General features: G+C 45.7%; 1 protein-coding gene across 1 annotated transcript; it reads left to right on the forward strand.

Annotated features, from left to right (window-relative positions):
- The first annotated feature begins 8,005 nt into the window (after positions 1-8,005).
- On the forward strand, positions 8,006-10,399 carry LOC142209823 (uncharacterized). The gene is made up of 3 exons (XM_075278869.1): positions 8,006-8,248; positions 8,870-9,068; positions 9,732-10,399. The coding sequence occupies exons 1-3, from the start codon at positions 8,017-8,019 to the stop codon at positions 9,901-9,903; spliced, it is 603 nt and encodes a 200-aa protein (XP_075134970.1). The 5' UTR covers positions 8,006-8,016; the 3' UTR covers positions 9,904-10,399.
- Positions 10,400-18,799: the final 8,400 nt, after the last annotated feature.

An 18,799-nucleotide genomic window follows, 5' to 3' on the forward strand; every position in this document is an offset into this window, starting at 1 on the left:
TTTTCTTCTTCTTATTCCACGGTTGGCTGTCCTCTGCAGTCCGGAGGTTTGGTTTAGCACCTTGAAGATTATTTAAATTACAGTCATTTTTTTTCTATTTTTGATATTTCATGTTGAATTCAGCTCCCAATGAATACCTTAATGGTTCTAGTTCTCTAAATGGGGTCCTTTATGGGTATGTTCTGTTGTATTAGAATCTCAATGCCTCTTCAAGTGTGCAATGGGGCATGAAACATGCCAAGCAAAATGGGGCGCTTCTTCCTTTTGGGCCCTACCATGAAAAAGCAATGGTAGAATTACCTTCTTTTCTCTGAAGAAGTCCCACATGCTAAATTTCCAATTTCTGTCTTGGTCACTATGGGGTTAGAGGGTTAATAATTACAATTTTGGAGGTGACCTATAGTAAATTTCAGCTCAAACTTTTTACGTGGCCTGTGGTTGTGTCTATTTGCCATTACAGAACTACTCACACAATGTATTTCATTTATACTTTCCGGTTCCAGCCATTGGACACATTTACTAATATTCTAGATCACTTGTGTGGTGTAAACCAAATCAGAAACCTCAAACCTTATCCATTCCAATAAACTAATCTCCAGTCTAGATAACTCACCACCAATGTACTTTATAAGACTTACCTTACGTTCTAACAATGTTTTATTTCCTCCGCAATTCCTTTCTAGATATTATGAGACACCTCTGAGCACTCAAGAGAGTGGACAGAAGAGCATAAGAAATGGACGGAAACATGAAGTTTCTGAAGAAAATAACTCAACCTCTGCTGATACCTGGAGGTCTGAAAATGTTTCCAGGAACATGACACAGGAGGCAAACATAGATGTTACATCAGGTGGTGACTGTGCTCCTGAAGATCATGGGCCTCGTCACCAACCATACAATGGACAAGGCCATCTGGACTTCTCATGCAGTAGTCCCAACACCAATGGTTCTGAAGACAAAAGGGAAACCTTTGAGGACACTGGTTCAAAGAACAAGGCTTCCACACAAGTTGGCAATGTCCAAGAGTTCATAAGACTGGATGATAAGACCACCATGTCTTGTGTATCTGAAAACAATACTCCCATAGTCCCTGTGTCAGTAGACGTTGATAAGAACAACTTTGTATCTGAAGTCTCTACATTAAGTAACAGTGCCAATGAGCTCCACGAATCAAGACAGAATAGTGACTTGACTTGTCAACCCAATGATGGTAGACTTTCTCATCATGAGACTAGCAACATGTTTTCAGCGTCCAATGATGCTGGTCAAAATACGCCCAACTTTGATGATGGTCCCTACACCACCACTACATGTGGTGACAAAAATACCACCATTGATCAAAAAAATAAAACTTCTACAGACCATGGAAGAGAGAACAAGTCCCCTTCATATCATGTCAACGAAGTAAAAGAAGACCAAGCGAAAGCCTCTGATAGCATTGGCTTCAAGGAGAATATTTCTGTGGGTCTTCAACAAGACATCGATGTCACAGAAGATATCACACTAGATGAGCCAGAAGAGGACAATATGAAAGCAGGGCCTGAAGAGTCCGACTTTGTACCTCAATTTCAAGGATCAAACCACCATGTCACTGAGCTTTCTGTACCAAGCCACAATACTGAAGTGTGTTGCGAACCCCGTGATCTTAAATCTGCCCATGATGAAGTTAGTACCAGTTCTCTAGCAGCCAATGGTGGTGATCAAAATGCTTCTAAGATCAAAACTGATCATGGTACCAATATATACTCTTATAGTAAATGGGGAGCTACCATGGCCGAAAGCAATGCCGTGGATTCAGAGGACCAGACACCAACCAACCATGAAGGGGGCAACAATGACTCTCCATGTTATGAACCAAACATCAAAGAAACTGATGTCAAAGAAGAAGAAAAAAGTTCCAATGGGAATTCTTCCATGGGTCTCCAAAAGGACAACGACCAAGCAGAAGTCAATAGACTGGATGATCATATCACTATGATTTGGAAGTCAGAGAACAGGATAAGAGCCGGTCTTGAGGAGAACAACCTTGTACAGGAAGTTCATAGATCAAACAACAGTATCACTGAGCCAACTGTATCGAGACACAATAATGATGAGGTCAATAAAAGTTATTCTGCCGCCATTCAAACTGGTCAAGATGCTTCCAACTTAAAAACAGTTGATGGTACCATTATAGATGACTACAATACCAAGGCCTATAGCAAGTTACCAATGGGAGGTAACACCTTGGAAACCAGTAGAAATGAAGTCTTTACAAAGGGTGACCCATCCTCTGATGGTTTTACATCTTACATAGGTCCCAAGGATAAGGCTTCCTCAAGAAGAGACGACACTGACTTTCCGTTCTGTAGACCAAACCCCATTGAAGCTGATGCTAAAGATGAAGAATGCAAAGCCTTTGATGGCACTATTCTAAAGAACAATGTTCCCATGGGTCTTCAACAGGATAGTGATGTCAAAAAAGCCACCAGCACCTTCAAACCTGATAACCGTGCCAATAAAGAGTCTTCTGTTAAAAAAGGGAACAATCTGAGACACCGAGGTAATAATATCTCCAAAGAACTACATCCAGAAGATGACACTTCTTCAGCTCATGGAGGAGATAACAAAGGACTCTCATGCAACAGGCAACCTCAAACGCCAACCATGGAAGGAAGTCCTAAAGCCTTGAACGTCACCTCCTGTCTACAAGATGAGAACGCTTCAGATGTCAGTCAACTCGATGACCGTGTTTCCTTGCCCTCTGGATCTTTAAAGCCCAAAATGGACAAGAGAAATGGCGGTGGAAGATCCTCAAAAGTGTACAAGATCTGCAACTGGAGAAAATATTTAAGGAACATCGTCTGTCTCAGAAACTTTTGCATCTTTACGATAATTCTGCTTAATGTGGCACCAATGGCACAAGGTAAATGTAACTCGTACTAATATTACGAACCTTTCATGGGACGTGAAATGAGAAATATGTTATGTATATATTTTATTGCATAAGTAAATTTTGTAATTTAAAGGGATTCTACCATTAAAACATGTTTTTTTCTAATGACCACGTTGGAATAGCCTTAAGAAAGGCTATTCATCTACTACCTTTTGATGTGCGCCGCGCCGGTCATCTGAAATACCGGTTTTTCCCAGTATGCTAAGGAGTGTCCGGCAGCAATGAGGGCGGGCCCCAGCACTCATACGCCGATGGAGGCGTCCCCACTACTGCTGGAACTGGGCAATCCAGCCACGCCTTCTTCCTGATCTGCCTCCTCCCCTTCTGTGTCCTCTTCTTTCGTCATCATGGGTGATGCGTGCGCACTCGGCTCTAGCAGCGAGACCCTGCTAGAGCCAACTGCGCATGCCGGCCGGCGGCCATATTTGCGAGGCCGCAATTGCGCGCAAGCGCAGTACGCTTTGCAAAGTATTTGCCGAACAGAGTGTACTGCGCATGCTCAGTAAGGTCTGTACAGCCCTCCGAGGTGCGAGTGAACTCATCCAGGCGTCGGAGGGCTGTACGGACCTTACTGAGCATGCGCAGTACACTCTGTTCGGCAAATACTTCGCGGAGCGTACTGCGCATGCGCGCAATTGCGGTCTCACTAATATGGCCGCCGGTCGGCATGCGCAGTCGGCTCTAACAGGGTCTCGCTGCCAAAGCCAACTGTGCATGCGTCATCAATGACGACGAAAGAAGAGGACACAGAAGGGGAGGAGGCAGATCAGGAAGAAGGCGTGGCTGGATTGACCAGTTCCGGCAGCAGTGGGGACGCCTCCATCGGCGTATGAGCACTGGGGCCCGCCGTCATTGCTGCCGGACACTCATTAGCATACTGGGAAAAAACGGTATTTCGGATGACCGGCGAGGCGGAGACCACATCAAAAGGTAGGAGACGAATAGCCTTTCTTAAGGCTATTCCGACGTGGTCATTAGAAAAAACATGTTTTAATGGTAGAATCCCTTTAAGAAGAGGTTCAGTGCCCGGTGACATCATGACTAGAGATGAGCGAACAGTGTTCTATCGAACACATGTTCGATCGGATATCAGGGTGTTCGCCATGTTCGAATCGAATCGAACACCACGTGGTAAAGTGCGCCAAAATTCGATTCCCCTCCCACCTTCCCTGGCGCCTTTTTTGCACCAATAACAGCGCAGGGGAGGTGGGACAGGAACTACGACACCGGGGGCATTGAAAAAAATTGGAAAAAGTCATTGGCTGCCGAAATCAGGTGACCTCCATTTTAGACGAATAGTGGATTTCAAATCCGGGTCATATGAGAATGTGAACTTTGTGACTATGAGACAGGGATAGCTGTACAGGCAGGGATAGCTAGGGATAACCTTTATTTAGGGGGGAATGTTATTAAAAATAACTTTTTGGGGCTCTATCGGGTGTGTAATTGTGATTTTTGTGAGATAAACTTTTTCCCATAGGGATGCATTGGCCAGCGCTGATTGGCCGAATTCCGTACTCTGGCCAATCAGTGCTGGCCAATGCATTCTATTAGCTTGATGAAGCAGAGTGTGCACAAGGGTTCAAGCGCACCCTCGGCTCTGATGTAGCAGAGCCGAGGCTGCACAAGGGTTCAAGCGCACCCTCGGCTCTGATGTAGGAGAGCCGAGGGTGCACTTGAACCCTTGTGCACCCTCAGCTCTGCTACATCAGAGCCGAGGGTGCGCTTGAACCCTTGTGCACACTCTGCTTCATCAAGCTAATAGAATGCATTGGCCAGCGCTGATTGGCCAATGTATTCTATTAGCCTGATGAAGTAGAGCTGAATGTGTGTGCTAAGCACACACATTCAGCTCTACTTCATCGGGCTAATAGAATGCATTGGCCAGCGCTGATTGGCCAGAGTACGGAACTCGACCAATCAGCGCTGGCTCTGCTGGAGGAGGCGGAGTCTAAGATCGCTCCACACCAGTCTCCATTCAGGTCCGACCTTAGACTCCGCCTCCTCCGGCAGAGCCAGCGCTGATTGGCCGAAGGCTGGCCAATGCATTCCTATGCGAATGCAGACTTAGCAGTGCTGAGTCAGTTTTGCTCAACTACACATCTGATGCACACTCGGCACTGCTACATCAGATGTAGCAATCTGATGTAGCAGAGCCGAGGGTGCACTAGAACCCCTGTGCAAACTCAGTTCACGCTAATAGAATGCATTGGCCAGCGCTGATTGGCCAATGCATTCTATTAGCCCGATGAAGTAGAGCTGAATGTGTGTGCTAAGCACACACATTCAGCACTGCTTCATCACGCCAATACAATGCATTAGCCAGTGCTGATTGGCCAGAGTACGGAATTCGGCCAATCAGCGCTGGCTCTGCTGGAGGAGGCGGAGTCTAATGTCGGACCTGAATGGAGACTGGTGTGGAGCGATCTTAGACTCCGCCTCCTCCAGCAGAGCCAGCGCTGATTGGTCGAGTTCCGTACACACACATTCAGCTCTACTTCATCGGGCTAATAGAATGCATTGGCCAGCGCTGATTGGCCAGAGTACGGAACTCGACCAATCAGCGCTGGCTCTGCTGGAGGAGGCGGAGTCTAAGATCGCTCCACACCAGTCTCCATTCAGGTCCGACCTTAGACTCCGCCTCCTCCGGCAGAGCCAGCGCTGATTGGCCGAAGGCCAATCAGCGCTGGCCAATGCATTCTATTAGCCCGATGAAGTAGAGCTGAATGTGTGTGCTTAGCACACACATTCAGCTCTACTTCATCAGGCTAATAGAATACATTGGCCAATCAGCGCTGGCCAATGCATTCTATTAGCTTGATGAAGCAGAGTGTGCACAAGGGTTCAAGCGCACCCTCGGCTCTGATGTAGCAGAGCTGAGGGTGCACAAGGGTTCAAGTGCACCCTCTGCTCTCCTACATCAGAGCCGAGGGTGCGCTTGAACCCTTGTGCAGCCTCAGCTCTGCTACATCAGAGCCGAGGGTGCGCTTGAACCCTTGTGCACACTCTGCTTCATCAAGCTAATAGAATGCATTGGCCAGCGCTGATTGGCCAGAGTACGGAATTCGGCCAATCAGCGCTGGCTCTGCTGGAGGAGGCGGAGTCTAAGATCGCTCCACACCAGTCTCCATTCAGGTCCGACCTTAGACTCCGCCTCCTCCAGCAGAGCCAGCGCTGATTGGCCGAATTCCGTACTCTGGCCAATCAGCACTGGCTAATGCATTGTATTGGCTTGATGAAGCAGTGCTGAATGTGTGTGCTTAGCACACACATTCAGCTCTACTTCATCGGGCTAATAGAATGCATTGGCCAATCAGCGCTGGCCAATGCATTCTATTAGCGTGAACTGAGTTTGCACAGGGGTTCTAGTGCACCCTCGGCTCTGCTACATCAGATTGCTACATCTGATGTAGCAGTGCCGAGTGTGCATCAGATGTGTAGTTGAGCAAAACTGACTCAGCACTGCTAAGTCTGCATTCGCATAGGAATGCATTGGCCAGCCTTCGGCCAATCAGCGCTGGCTCTGCCGGAGGAGGCGGAGTCTAAGGTCGGACCTGAATGGAGACTGGTGTGGAGCTATCTTAGACTCCGCCTCCTCCAGCAGAGCCAGCGCTGATTGGTCGAGTTCCGTACTCTGGCCAATCAGCACTGGCCAATGCATTTCTATGGGGAAAAGTTAGCTTGCGAAAATCGCAAACTGACAGGGATTTCCATGAAATAAAGTGACTTTTATGCCCCCAGACATGCTTCCCCTGCTGTCCCAGTGTCATTCCAGGGTGTTGGTATCATTTCCTGGGGTGTCATAGTGGACTTGGTGACCCTCCAGACACGAATTTGGGTTTCCCCCTTAACGAGTTTATGTTCCCCATAGACTATAATGGGGTTCGAAACCCATTCGAACACTCGAACAGTGAGCGGCTGTTCGAATCGAATTTCGAACCTCGAACATTTTAGTGTTCGCTCATCTCTAATCATGACAACACTTCCTTTTTGTTTTTGTTTTTTTTTTACTATACAGCCCTGTGTCCGTAGGATGACATTGATTGACACGGGGGACAAAATATGGCGCCTCTTATATAGAAGATGACTGTTTATCTAACTTCTTTTCCTTATATAAAGTCATTGAATGCTTCAATAATACCCCCATAGTAGGTGCACAACTACTGCATATACTGCCCACATAATACCGCTCTATAGTGCCAAAATAATATTCCATGTAAAACCCTGTAGTGTTCAAATATTATGCAGTACCCAAATAATATTCTATTAAAAAGATCCCATAACCTTGCCATAGGGTTCCCACATAATACTGCAATTCCTGTTCCAAGTAACACTGACATACCCTCCCGGTAAGACTGAGTGCTTTATCGAATACTCGAGGGTCTACAAATTTATAGTGATAAAAAAAAGGCTGTCGGATTCTTCCAGTTATTTTCCACTCTAGTCTTAGGAACAGAATCCTTAAGAATAACCTTAGAACTAGGGTTGAGAGATCGGGATGGGAAAAGATCGGATCCCGATAGGGAGCAAATTTCACGATCACGATCGGCTGGAAAATGATCGGAAATCGGATTTCAAAATTGATCCTGAAATCTCAAGATCGGCTCCACCCTACTTAGAACTCCTTGAAACTGAGCTGGAAATTAGCCTTGAGGAAGTGATGAAGGCAGAGGAACCTTAGATAAAGCCATGGGCACCAGTGCACTGATTTTCTTATTGCTCATTTGCTTTCTTCACATCTCCGTTTGGGTTACGTACAGTGAGTCCTCTTGGGGATCCCCAAAACGGGAACCTGTAGGCATAAAAAAGCGGTTACCTGTGAAACTCCATAGACTATAATGGGATCCGTGTGGTTTCTGCTCGGGTTTCCGCATGAAAAATGCAGAGAGAAAAGCGTTGCTTGCAAAGAGGGAAACGGAATGGTCCAAATGCAGATGAGAATCGGGCCAAATGCAATTTTTTTTTTTTTTTTATACATATTTTACCTACAATGATACAATGTAACAGTTTTTTTGTTTCCTTTTCATGTATCTGAAGCTTCCTCATCGGAGCCACAATGGAAGAAGATTGTCTTCCATAGCATGAATGACTACCTGGACGACCAATCTCTGGTCATCGCCAGCATGGAGCATTCACAAAGATGTTCTTTCACCTATACGACAGCTCCACATATACATCGTGAATGTCCAGGATTTATCATTTTAGCCCAAAATTCTACTTATATCGAAGTTTTCACCACCCACATTAATGAAACCTGGATCGTGGAACATGGAAAGGGTTGGAATGGAAAATACCTATCAGCAACTCGTGAAGGTAAAAGGGGTTTACCAACAACTTCACTCTGGGTTTTCCATTTCATGCCTGGGAGCAGCACAGAGTATTTCAGCGTGCAATGTAAAAATAAAAGTGGCTAAGTGGGAGATCACAGACTTGGTGGAAAGAGTAGGTTCCCAGAAGCACAGAGTATTTCAGGTGAAAAATGTGCTGGTCACTGACTCAGAGTTACATATGGTAGGCGAAACAACACACCTCACAGCAACACAGAGTATTCCAGGAGTGCTCAACGTATGGTGATCTTGTGGGAAGTCACACACTGAGTTACATAGTGGATCCAGGGGCACTTGTTATTTTAGGAATGGTTTGTGCTCAATGTTGGACTCCCCCCCCCCCCCCCCCCTGAGGATTCTCCGGGGGGTCCAGGCTCTGAATAGTATAATATGGAAAGAGGAACCCCAGAATCATTGTATCTGGTTGGCCAAAGAAATCTCAATTCGACAAGGATTGTGCTCATTTTACGGGAGCTCACAGAATGAGTGTAACACGGTGGGAGTATCCTAGCCCCCGCAGCACAAAGTATTTCAGCATAGGAGTGTGCTTATCCCTATGGCTACTATCACACGCTTAAACAATGTTTTTTTGGGGGATTCTTTTCAGAGATGCTGAATGACACAGCTGTGAGGACCATCATTGCTCAGTACAACAATTCTGCTAACAACTCAATGGAGAGGTCGAATGAAAATAGCAGCGACAATAACGTGAAGATTATTGTAGGTGTTGTAGGTGCGCTCCTTGGACCTGTTGGACTCTTTGTACTCTTTTGGTTACTCTACAAATTCTGCAACACATTTAAGAGGTAAGTTATGCATTTTATATTTAATAGATTTAGGGCCCATTCACACGGAGTAACGGATTAACGTGCCGCATGACCTGTGAGATTTTGAGCACCGTATACGCTCCCATTGATTTCAATGGGAGCCTGGGTCGTATACGCCGTGTTATTTTGCAGCCGTGATATTGCGGCCACAAAATAACGCGGCATATACGGGACTAGCTCCCATTGAACTCAATGGGAGCGTATACAGCACTCAAAATCTCACACGGCGTATACGTGCCAGGTCATGCGGCACGTTACTCCGTGTGAATGCACCCTTAACAGTGAAGCCTTAAGTATCAAAAATATCCGGGGGGAAAATTCCAATAATACAGAATCCATTGGGTCTCTGATGGAGGGGCCAATGGGGTCACCATTTGTGAGGGCTCCATAACACTACTGCTAAGGGTAAGAAGGGGGTATGCATGAGTAGTGGGGAGGAAAGCATTGGGTCATGCATGTATGTTATCGTATGTATGTATATATGTATGTATATCATATACATATATATGTGTATGTATATATGTATATATATATGAGGGGTCAGTGGGAATGAATATATGCATATCGGAAATAGACTTATTTGGGGCAATTCTTCCTACTTGGAACTACTTGGCTTCATAAACTTTTTCCTTACTTTGACAGATGGGTCAACCAAGTCCAAAGTTCTTGTAGAGAATGCTTTGCCAACAATGATAACGGCCCCAACCCCAACCATGAAGACATACCTTTAGCGGAAAATACCAATGGACATCTTCGTAATCAGGAAAATCAGCCAAAAAATGAGGAAACCCTATTGAACGGCTCGCAAGTCTGATGGAAATCCTTCAGAACGACTTAAGCAGAGCACTCAACTCTTCCCTGTTCTTTGTCATCTTCTTCTCTAAGATTTATAGATAGGTTTCCTTAGACTTATTTTGATTTATAGGCACAAGCTTCGCAGCATTGAGTTAGGCCCGGTTCACCTCTGCAAATGGGTTTCCATTCGGGAAGTTGGGTTGGGGACCGATCCCGCGAACTGAAACCTAATCTGGATAAAGTATTGGTTACTTAAAGGGATTCTACCATTAAACTACCTTTTTTTCTAATGAACACGTCGGAATAGCCTTAAGAAAGGCTATTCATCTCCTACCTTTAGATGTGGTCTCCACCGCGCCGTTCCGTAGAAATACCGGTTTTAACCTGTATGCAAATGAGCTCTCCGCAGCAATGAGGGCGGGCCCCAGCACTGAAAGGCCGATGAGCGCATCCCCATTGCTGCCCGAGAGCTCTTTCCTGTGCCGCCTCCTTCTTCTGCAGCAACGCCGCCTCTTCTGGCTTCTCTTACTCTTGTAGTTGTATACAGGAGCATAGAGAGGCCACCCCAAAATGGCCGCCGGCCGACTCCTGTTTTGAACTGCAAGAGCGGCTGCCCAAAAATGGCTACCGGCCGGCGGCCATTTTTGGGTAGCCGCTCTTGCAGTTCAATACAGGAGCCGGCAGCCATTTTGGGGTAGCCGCTCTTGCAGTTCAATACAGGAGCTGGCCGGCGGCCATTTTGGGGTGCCCTCTCTATGCTCCTGTATACCGTAGTCCTATCTTGTAGTCATGTGTCATTCACGACCCCTTGTTCTTGGGATTGGTGTTGCCCCGAGCAGTATAACCCCCAGCGATTATATACTTATCCTGTGGGTAGGTGATGATGATACCTTGTTATGGTGGTACAACCCCTTTAAGGCCATTTGCAACATTGTAGACTTTTTTTTACTTTTAGATACATTGGAACAATAAAAAAAAGTGAAAGTGGGTGTTCACTTAGAGAAGACCCACTCTCACTTAGGCTCAGTATATTGTCTACCAGCTCTACCTTGAACTTTCCAGTGTCAGGACTTGGGTCTCCTAGAAGAAAATATATTGGGGATCTACCACCTGGTGGACAGGTCTACTGTTGACATTATTAAGCTCTTCTGGTGATCGGAAGGGTTTATGGAAGAAAATGTTCCAATTGTTTTGTAAAAATTTGCTGCAATTTGGCAACTCTTGGCTGTATAGTTGAATAATACAGTAGCCAATGGCCATGGACTACTATGGGCCCACAGATCCTTCGCATCCATAATATGTGTGTCTCCATTCGGTGTTGAGCTGTATGGGTTAACTCTATAACAAAATCCACCATGGGACCCATGAACCAGGTGGTCATCTTGCCACTCATTGGAGTTGGCCAGCCTCCTATTGATTTCAATTGGTTCCGTGAGGAAAAAGGAACCCATTGAAGTCAATAAGAGGCTTTTTCCCATGTGGATTCTGGCACGGATTCAACGTCGAAATCAGCGCCAGTGGTCAACAATGGGGTCCTGGGTTCAGATCTGACTAGGGATAACATCTACATGGAGCCTATAGGTTCTCCCAGTGTTTGGGATGTATACAGATTAGAATGCAAGTGTGTTATAATGTCATTCTTTTTGCATTTCTTGCTTTGCTTTTGCTTATATTGTATCAATTTGCTTAAATGTTGTTTTAATAAAAGACATAAAGGATATACGCGTGTCCGGCTGGTGACTACTCCACAATACAGCCATTGCCTAGAGCCGTAAGACTTCAGTGCTGCAGACCGTACTGATGTGTAGGTGATTTAGCCACTACTTCCTGTTTCCATCTCTAAACAGGAAGTGCCAAGAAATGTTGCTCAGCCAATCACTGATTGGGATGGGTCACCGCCTCCTGTCAAGGAGGAAGAGAATACTATCGGGGATGTTACAACTGCCAAAATGGGAGATGTGGCATAATGGCGAGTATTGCCTCTTTATTGTACTCACTTTCGGACCTGCCAATGACTATCCGTCTGGCCAGTCCAGCTTAACCCTGCAGGGACATACTGATACACCGACGCAGAGTTAAAGGGCCTCTATCATTAGATTTTCCGTTTTTTAGATAATCATATGCCTGAGTAGCCTTTAAAAAGGCTATTCAGGTGCTGCTAATCATTTTTTAACCCCCCCCCCCTTGTTTTTCTGAATTACCATTAAAATGTATATGCAAATTACTCCTACAGTGCACGGTGGGCGTTCCGTGCACCCCCTGCATCATAGCTTGTTCACGTCCTCCTCTCTTCTTTGACTTCCTCCTCCTTGCGATTCACCGCCTCCAGCGACAGCGGTTTTGATTGAAATCTTGCGCATGCGCAGTAGCGCTCACGCTCCCGTGCCATTTTTGTGTAGAGAACTGTTAAGTTCCCCTGAGAATTACGCGAGCGTGCTACTGCACACGCTCCAGTGCCATTTTCCTGTAGAGAACATCACGACCGTACTGCGCAGCACGCTCGCATAGTTCGCCACGGGGCCCCGCCATGCCTAGTTACACCACTGGCTCCACCTATGTAAAAATTGGGGTAAGCAAAAGGCAAAAATGTGAAAAAAAAAACATTAAAAACATTTTTTTTTTTTTTTCAATGATTTTTCCTTGGTTTTTGTAATCTCTAGGAATGTCCCGCATGTTGTACTTGTTGTATTTCGGGTCGGTGCGCTTTCTTGAGAGGTTTATTTCCCACATCATTGAGTTCGAGCACACACTTATCACTTAACCGTAAAGTGTTAATGTGGCCAATCAAGCTTTATTTACACATCATTAACTCTGACATTTGTCATCACTGTGGGCTGCCTCCGGCCTGCCAAATTTTCTTTGCCTTTCGCTTGGCTTTGTGAGACGACACTAGGGGCAGCGTACAGGGATCATAGTAAAAATCTCTACCAATCCCACTAACAATATGGCAGCCATGATTGGCGCAAATGATAAGAATGAGGCCTCATGCCGTAAAAAACAGATGTGTAAGAGATGTCTTTTAATATCCGTCACAGGTCTATCAGGGACCTTAGGCCTCCTTCATACAACCATGTTCTTTGTAAACGGCATGGAAGACACATGGTTGGGCAAACACCATTGTTGTGTGTGTGGGCCCAGGTGTCCGTACAGTCATATAAGCAGAAATTACAGATAACTCTCCATATATGCTCAGTCACCAATATACATAGTCCAGAACTAACACCACAGACTATAGTCTCCCCATAGCTTGTAACGCAGAGTCCATGAAGAAGCTTAAATTCACTAGATTTTGTCAAAATGGAGTCCCGCAGTAGTGCAAGTGTGGTCTGCATGGCCGGAATGGGGGCAATGTCCAGTTCACTTGTGGGGGTTTAATATGTTTTAACAGTCACATGACGCAGCCATGTGATATGTGTCTTACAGTGTCACACAATAGTTGATGTTTTATGAATCTTCTTAAATTTGCTGTGCAGTTTTGCTTTAGTTTAATTTGCTTTGGTGTTTCATGAATTTGAAAAAATAAAAAAAAAAAAAAAATTAAAAAATGTTTTAGATTTTTAAAAAAAATAATATATATATATATATATATATATATATATATACTGTATGTGTGTATATATATATATATATATATATATAAATAATGTTAATCTCTATTTCTCTAATCTCTATCTCTTTTAATCTCTATTGCTCTAATCTCATGCATTGAGATAGTCAGGATCTATAAGTACCTGGGTGTGCTCCTCAATAATAAACTAGAATGGGCTGACCACCTGGAGGCGCTGCACAGAAAGGGCCACAGCAGACTCTACCTGCTCAGGAGGTTGAGGGTCTTCGGAGTCCAGGGGACACTTCTTAGGGCCTTCTTCAACTCTGTGGTTGCCTCAGCCATCTTTTTCGGTATGGCCTGCTGGGGGAGCAGTATATCAACCAGGGACAGAAATAGACTTGACAGGCTGATCAGAAGGGCCAGCTCTGTCCTGGGGAGCCTCCTGGACCCAGTACAGGTGGTGGGTGACAGAAGGATACTGTCCAATGGTGACCTCCATGCGGGAGAACAAATCCCACCCCATGTATGGGACCTTGATGGGACTTGGCAGCACTGTAATTGACCGTCTGCTTCACCCCAAGTGTGAGAAGGAGCTATCGCAGGTCCTTCCTCCCAACCGCGACCAGGCTGTATAATCTACATCAGACCAAGCGAAGATCACTCCGCACAGAGAACTAATGACTATGACTATGAAGTCTTCCTTCTTTCTTCTTCCGTTCCTTAGCTGCTATGGACTCCTAGTATATCTTCTCTTCTCAGCATGTGTGTCTATGTCTGTAATATATTACTGTGTATTATCCTGTATCTGTATTACTATGCTGCTGTAACATGCTGAAATGTCCCCACTGTGGGACTATTAAAGGATTATCTTATCTCTATTGCTCTAAGGGCCCCTTCACACGGCATAAACGCGCTGCTCATTTAGACACGTATACATGTGTCCAAGCGCGGCGCTTCAAAACAGAACCCGTTGATTTCAATGGGAAGTGCGCGTATATGTCGATATACGCACGCTTCCCATTGAAATCAATGGGAACGGCGCTCAATCAATCAAGCTTTATTTACACATCACCAACCCAAGCACACAATAAAGAGCTTCTCTGGGAAAGCTGCCAAACTACTACATTTGTGGAGACTGGAAGCATTAGGCCGCATTTACGTGGTGCTTATTAAATTACGGTACGTGTCAGAGTCAGCGCTTCAAAACAGAATCCCATTGACGTCAATGGGTTCCGTCTTATGCGCGCTACACATTGAAATCAATGGGATTCTGTTTTGAAGCGCTGACTCTGACACGTGTTTACTCGTCAGAATGAGCGCCGCGTTACATCGTGGGAACAGGACCTCATTGCATTGGTCACTAATAGGCCTTATTCCGCAACAATTGACTCTCTATACCAGGTGTGGTTGAATCATGAGGGGTCTCCGACACCGTCACATTACATGGTTTGTGACCAGATACATTTACTGTTTTGAAGGCTATAATGGGTTTTTTTTTAGGTTTTTGTCAAAAAAAAAAAATATTTTTATTTTATTTTTGTGTGATACATAGGGTTTATTTATATGTCATTTTTACCTTTCTGCCTGAGGAAGGGCCTGGATGTATTTTGGGAGCGTAATGATTATTCATGACGAGTGAACTAGTTCTTAATGAGACGAGTGTTGTTACAAATTTTGCTAAAATTTCGGGTTAGGCCTACTTTTTTAGGATATTTAGGGTTCACCAGCCAAGAATCATTATTATAATCTGCAGTCTCTTCAGACCGGATAGTATAATAAGCGGAGGGCCAGAGAAGGTGTGGAAAAATTTAGAAAAAAAACACTAGTACTCCTCTCTGCTGGGCATCTGGTCTTCATCCAGGGCTCCGGCCTCTTCTGAATTTTCCTCTGATGTCAATCTGTATAGGGTCACTGAGGCCTAGGATTGGTCCTCCTTGGCAGTCACTTCGGGCATAGTGACAAGATGGCGCTGGGTGAAACAGTACTGAATTCGGCGTGCCCCACATGAACACTGAGGCCTTAGCAGTGTCCTCGGGGCATACGATGTCAAACAAGATGCCAGAAGAGGCCACAAGAGCCCAGAGACGGTAGGAAAGAAGACCAGACACTCAGTAGTGATGAGTATTAGGCTAAGACCCCGCGTAGTGTCCCGCATCAAGTGTTTCCATAGATTTAATTGACACGCTGCGATTTCCAAAACCGTGCCAGTTTTGGAAATCGCGTGACTGCAGATTTTCCCGCTTCCCGCACCCAGATTTTTATAAGTCGGTTACTTTTAATGGAGCCAAAAGTCCTGCACCCCACCGTATTATCTCCGCCTAAATAATGGACATGTGACGGATTCAATGAAATTGCACGCTAATGGACACCAGAATAAATCCCATTAGGATCAATGGAATTTTTAACAAATTGTTGATGGATCTTTTAACGTTCATTAACATGGTCCTAACACACACCCTTCTATCTTTCATTGAATTGGAGTTCAGTCGCGGCGAGCACGCAGTCGGTCGTGTGTAACTAGCCGTAAAGTGTTTTGGCAGTGGTTTTGACTGATCTGTAACATTCTACTTAAGTAGTTGCAAAAAGATTAAGTAGATTTACTGACGCGTAGAACAGGAATTTCTTGCCGTTGTCAGGATTTGACACACACTTGGAATCTTTCCAAACCAAACTTTATTTGCAGAACTCACGAGTCTAGAGACATGGCAGGGGGATGTATTGAATCCTGTAATATCAGTGGATAAGAGATCCGGTCAGTGGTGAACCTAGCCTCTCTGCTGCCTGAGGCGGATGATCAAAAGACGCCCCTCCCCCCTCCCCCCCCCGTGCTAGCAGTAACAGCCTGTTACCATACAGGCCCAAAGCCTATGCTAGCAGTAACAGGCTATTACTACTAGCACAGGCTTCGGGCCTATATAGTACTGCTAGCACAGGCTTCGGACCTATATGGTAATATCCCAGACCACGTGACATCTGACACATTACCATATAGGCCCGAAGCCTGCTAGGAGTAACATCAGATTCCGGAGAGGTGAGTAACAGTGTTTATTATGTTTCTCACCTCCCCATGGGCTCCGATTATTATACTCGGGGGTCTGAAAAGACCCCCGAGTATAATATCAGCGGCAGTGGGATCGCGGCCTGGCCCGGGCCTATTCACGACCGCCCACCGCGACCTAAAGTACAAGGGGAAGCAGGGGCGGCAGTGAGCAGGTCCGGGTTGGTAAATAGGCCGCTGCCTGCTGGTAGATACTCCAGCAGGCAGCGGCCTACTATAAAACAAAAAAAGAGTTGTTATTCTTACCGCCCGACTGCGCGCTGCTGCTCCAGCTGCTGGTGCCGCATCCTCTTCTCTCACAGGACGTCTTTGTATCAGCGTAGGCTGCATGATGACTCTGCCTATGCTGATACGTAGATGTCTGAACCAGCGCAAGGAGAGCGGCAGCTCTCCTTGCGCTGGTTCTAAAGGAAAAAAAAAATCGCCCGGGCTGACGCCCCTCCCCCGGACCACCGCCCAAAGCGGGCGCCTCATGTCGCCTCATTAGAGGTGCGGCGTTGGTGTCAGTGAGTGTTTTATGCTCTCCGTGTTGAAAGCGTTTTTTTCTTAAACTGGACACAAAGTCCTGCATGCCCGATTCTGTGTCTGGTTAAAAAAAAATACGTTTTCACCGCAGAGAGCATAAAACGCTCACCGGTGCTCACGGCTGGACACTTTTCAAACCCATTCAACGGTGGCCGGGGGCGCAGATGTGAACGATCCCTAAGGTGTATGGCTTATTGTATAGTGGCGTGGCTTCTTATGTGCCGAAATTCCGGCTCACATTTTTGGCTTAAAGTAGACCGACTAATAGATGGCATAAACCGCATCTAGACAATGTAAAGATACGCCCTCGTCAGGTACTGTAGTAAATCTGGCACATTGTAAGGCTGATGACTAATTTAGAGAGGATTAGTAAGTATATCTGTTCCAATGTGTCAAAAGTACAAGTTACATTGTTTACTACATACCTGACTCAGCCTTCTAAATGGTTTTGTTAGGGGCTCCCCCGAGCACTCGTGGTTTGTTCTTCTATATAGCATTTCTTAGGGCGGGTTCACATCTGCGCCCTGGCCTCCGCTTTGCAAGAAACTGGACAGGAGACGGAAACCGGCAGCACTTTTCATACCTATTCATTTGAAGGGGTTTGCAAAGTGTCCGCCTGTGAGCGTCCGTGAGTGTTTTCTGGTCTCCGTTTTTTTTTTAACCGGACACAAAGTCGGATATGTAGGACTTTGTGTCCGGTTAAAAAAAAACAGTTTCGCTGCAGAGCCTACAAAACGCTCATGGGGTAGACACTGCCTCCCGGGTTTCCATCTCCTGTCGGCAGAAGACGGAAACCTGAAAGCGAAGACCGGGGCGCAGATGTGAACCCGCCCTTAGTATGCAGAAAAAGGTTTTGTGTGTTAACCCTGCTATATATATATATATATATATATATATATATATATATATATATATACAATATATATATATATTTATTTTATTTTTTTTTCCCCTGGTCTCCATTTTTGTATTAAGCTGCCCTAGAGCAGTTCTGGAAATATTAGGAGGGAATATCAATGTGCATCGAGGCGAGTCTTACCGCTGACATCCTGTTCATTGCTCCTCGTTTCCTGCCATGCTGATAGAAATGATAGATTGTGCGCGCTACTTGGGACAGGAGCGACAATACCGCTGTAACGGGTTGCAGAATATACAATATGATATTTATAGTTACAGTCTGTATCGCACATATTACTGGATAAGAGGAAGTTGAAGTGGAAAGAACAAGTGAGAGGCAAAGTCGGTGAGGGCGAAGTGGAAAGAAAACAAGAAACAGGCAGTGAGGATCAGGGAGGGGTCCGAGCTCTGACAGACACAGCGTGCGCCATGCTAGGACATGACTATATGACTGTAGCACAATGAGGATAATGCAGGGCTCGTCTACTAGACATTATGAAAGTCACGGGCAGTGGCGTAACTAGGAATGGCGGGGCCCGTGGTGAACTTTTGACATGGGACCCCCTCCCCCCGAAACGACACCGAAGACCTCAACCGACCCCCTCCTACGCGTTCTATTATGCCCCATAGTGGCCCCTGCACACAATATTATCCCCCATAGTGGCCCCTGCACATGGTATAATCCCCCATAGTGGCCCCTGCACACAGTATTATGCCCCATAGTGGCCCCTGCACACAGTATTATCCCCCATAGTGGCCCCTGCACACAGTACTATGCCCCATAGTGGCCCCTGCACACAGTATTATCCCCATAGTGGCCCCTGCACACAGTATTATGCCACATAGTGGCCCCTGCACACAGTATTATCCCCCATAGTGGCCCCT

The sequence above is a fragment of the Leptodactylus fuscus genome, chromosome 6 (assembly GCF_031893055.1).
Source record: "Leptodactylus fuscus isolate aLepFus1 chromosome 6, aLepFus1.hap2, whole genome shotgun sequence".
Taxonomy (NCBI): Eukaryota; Metazoa; Chordata; class Amphibia; order Anura; family Leptodactylidae; genus Leptodactylus; species Leptodactylus fuscus.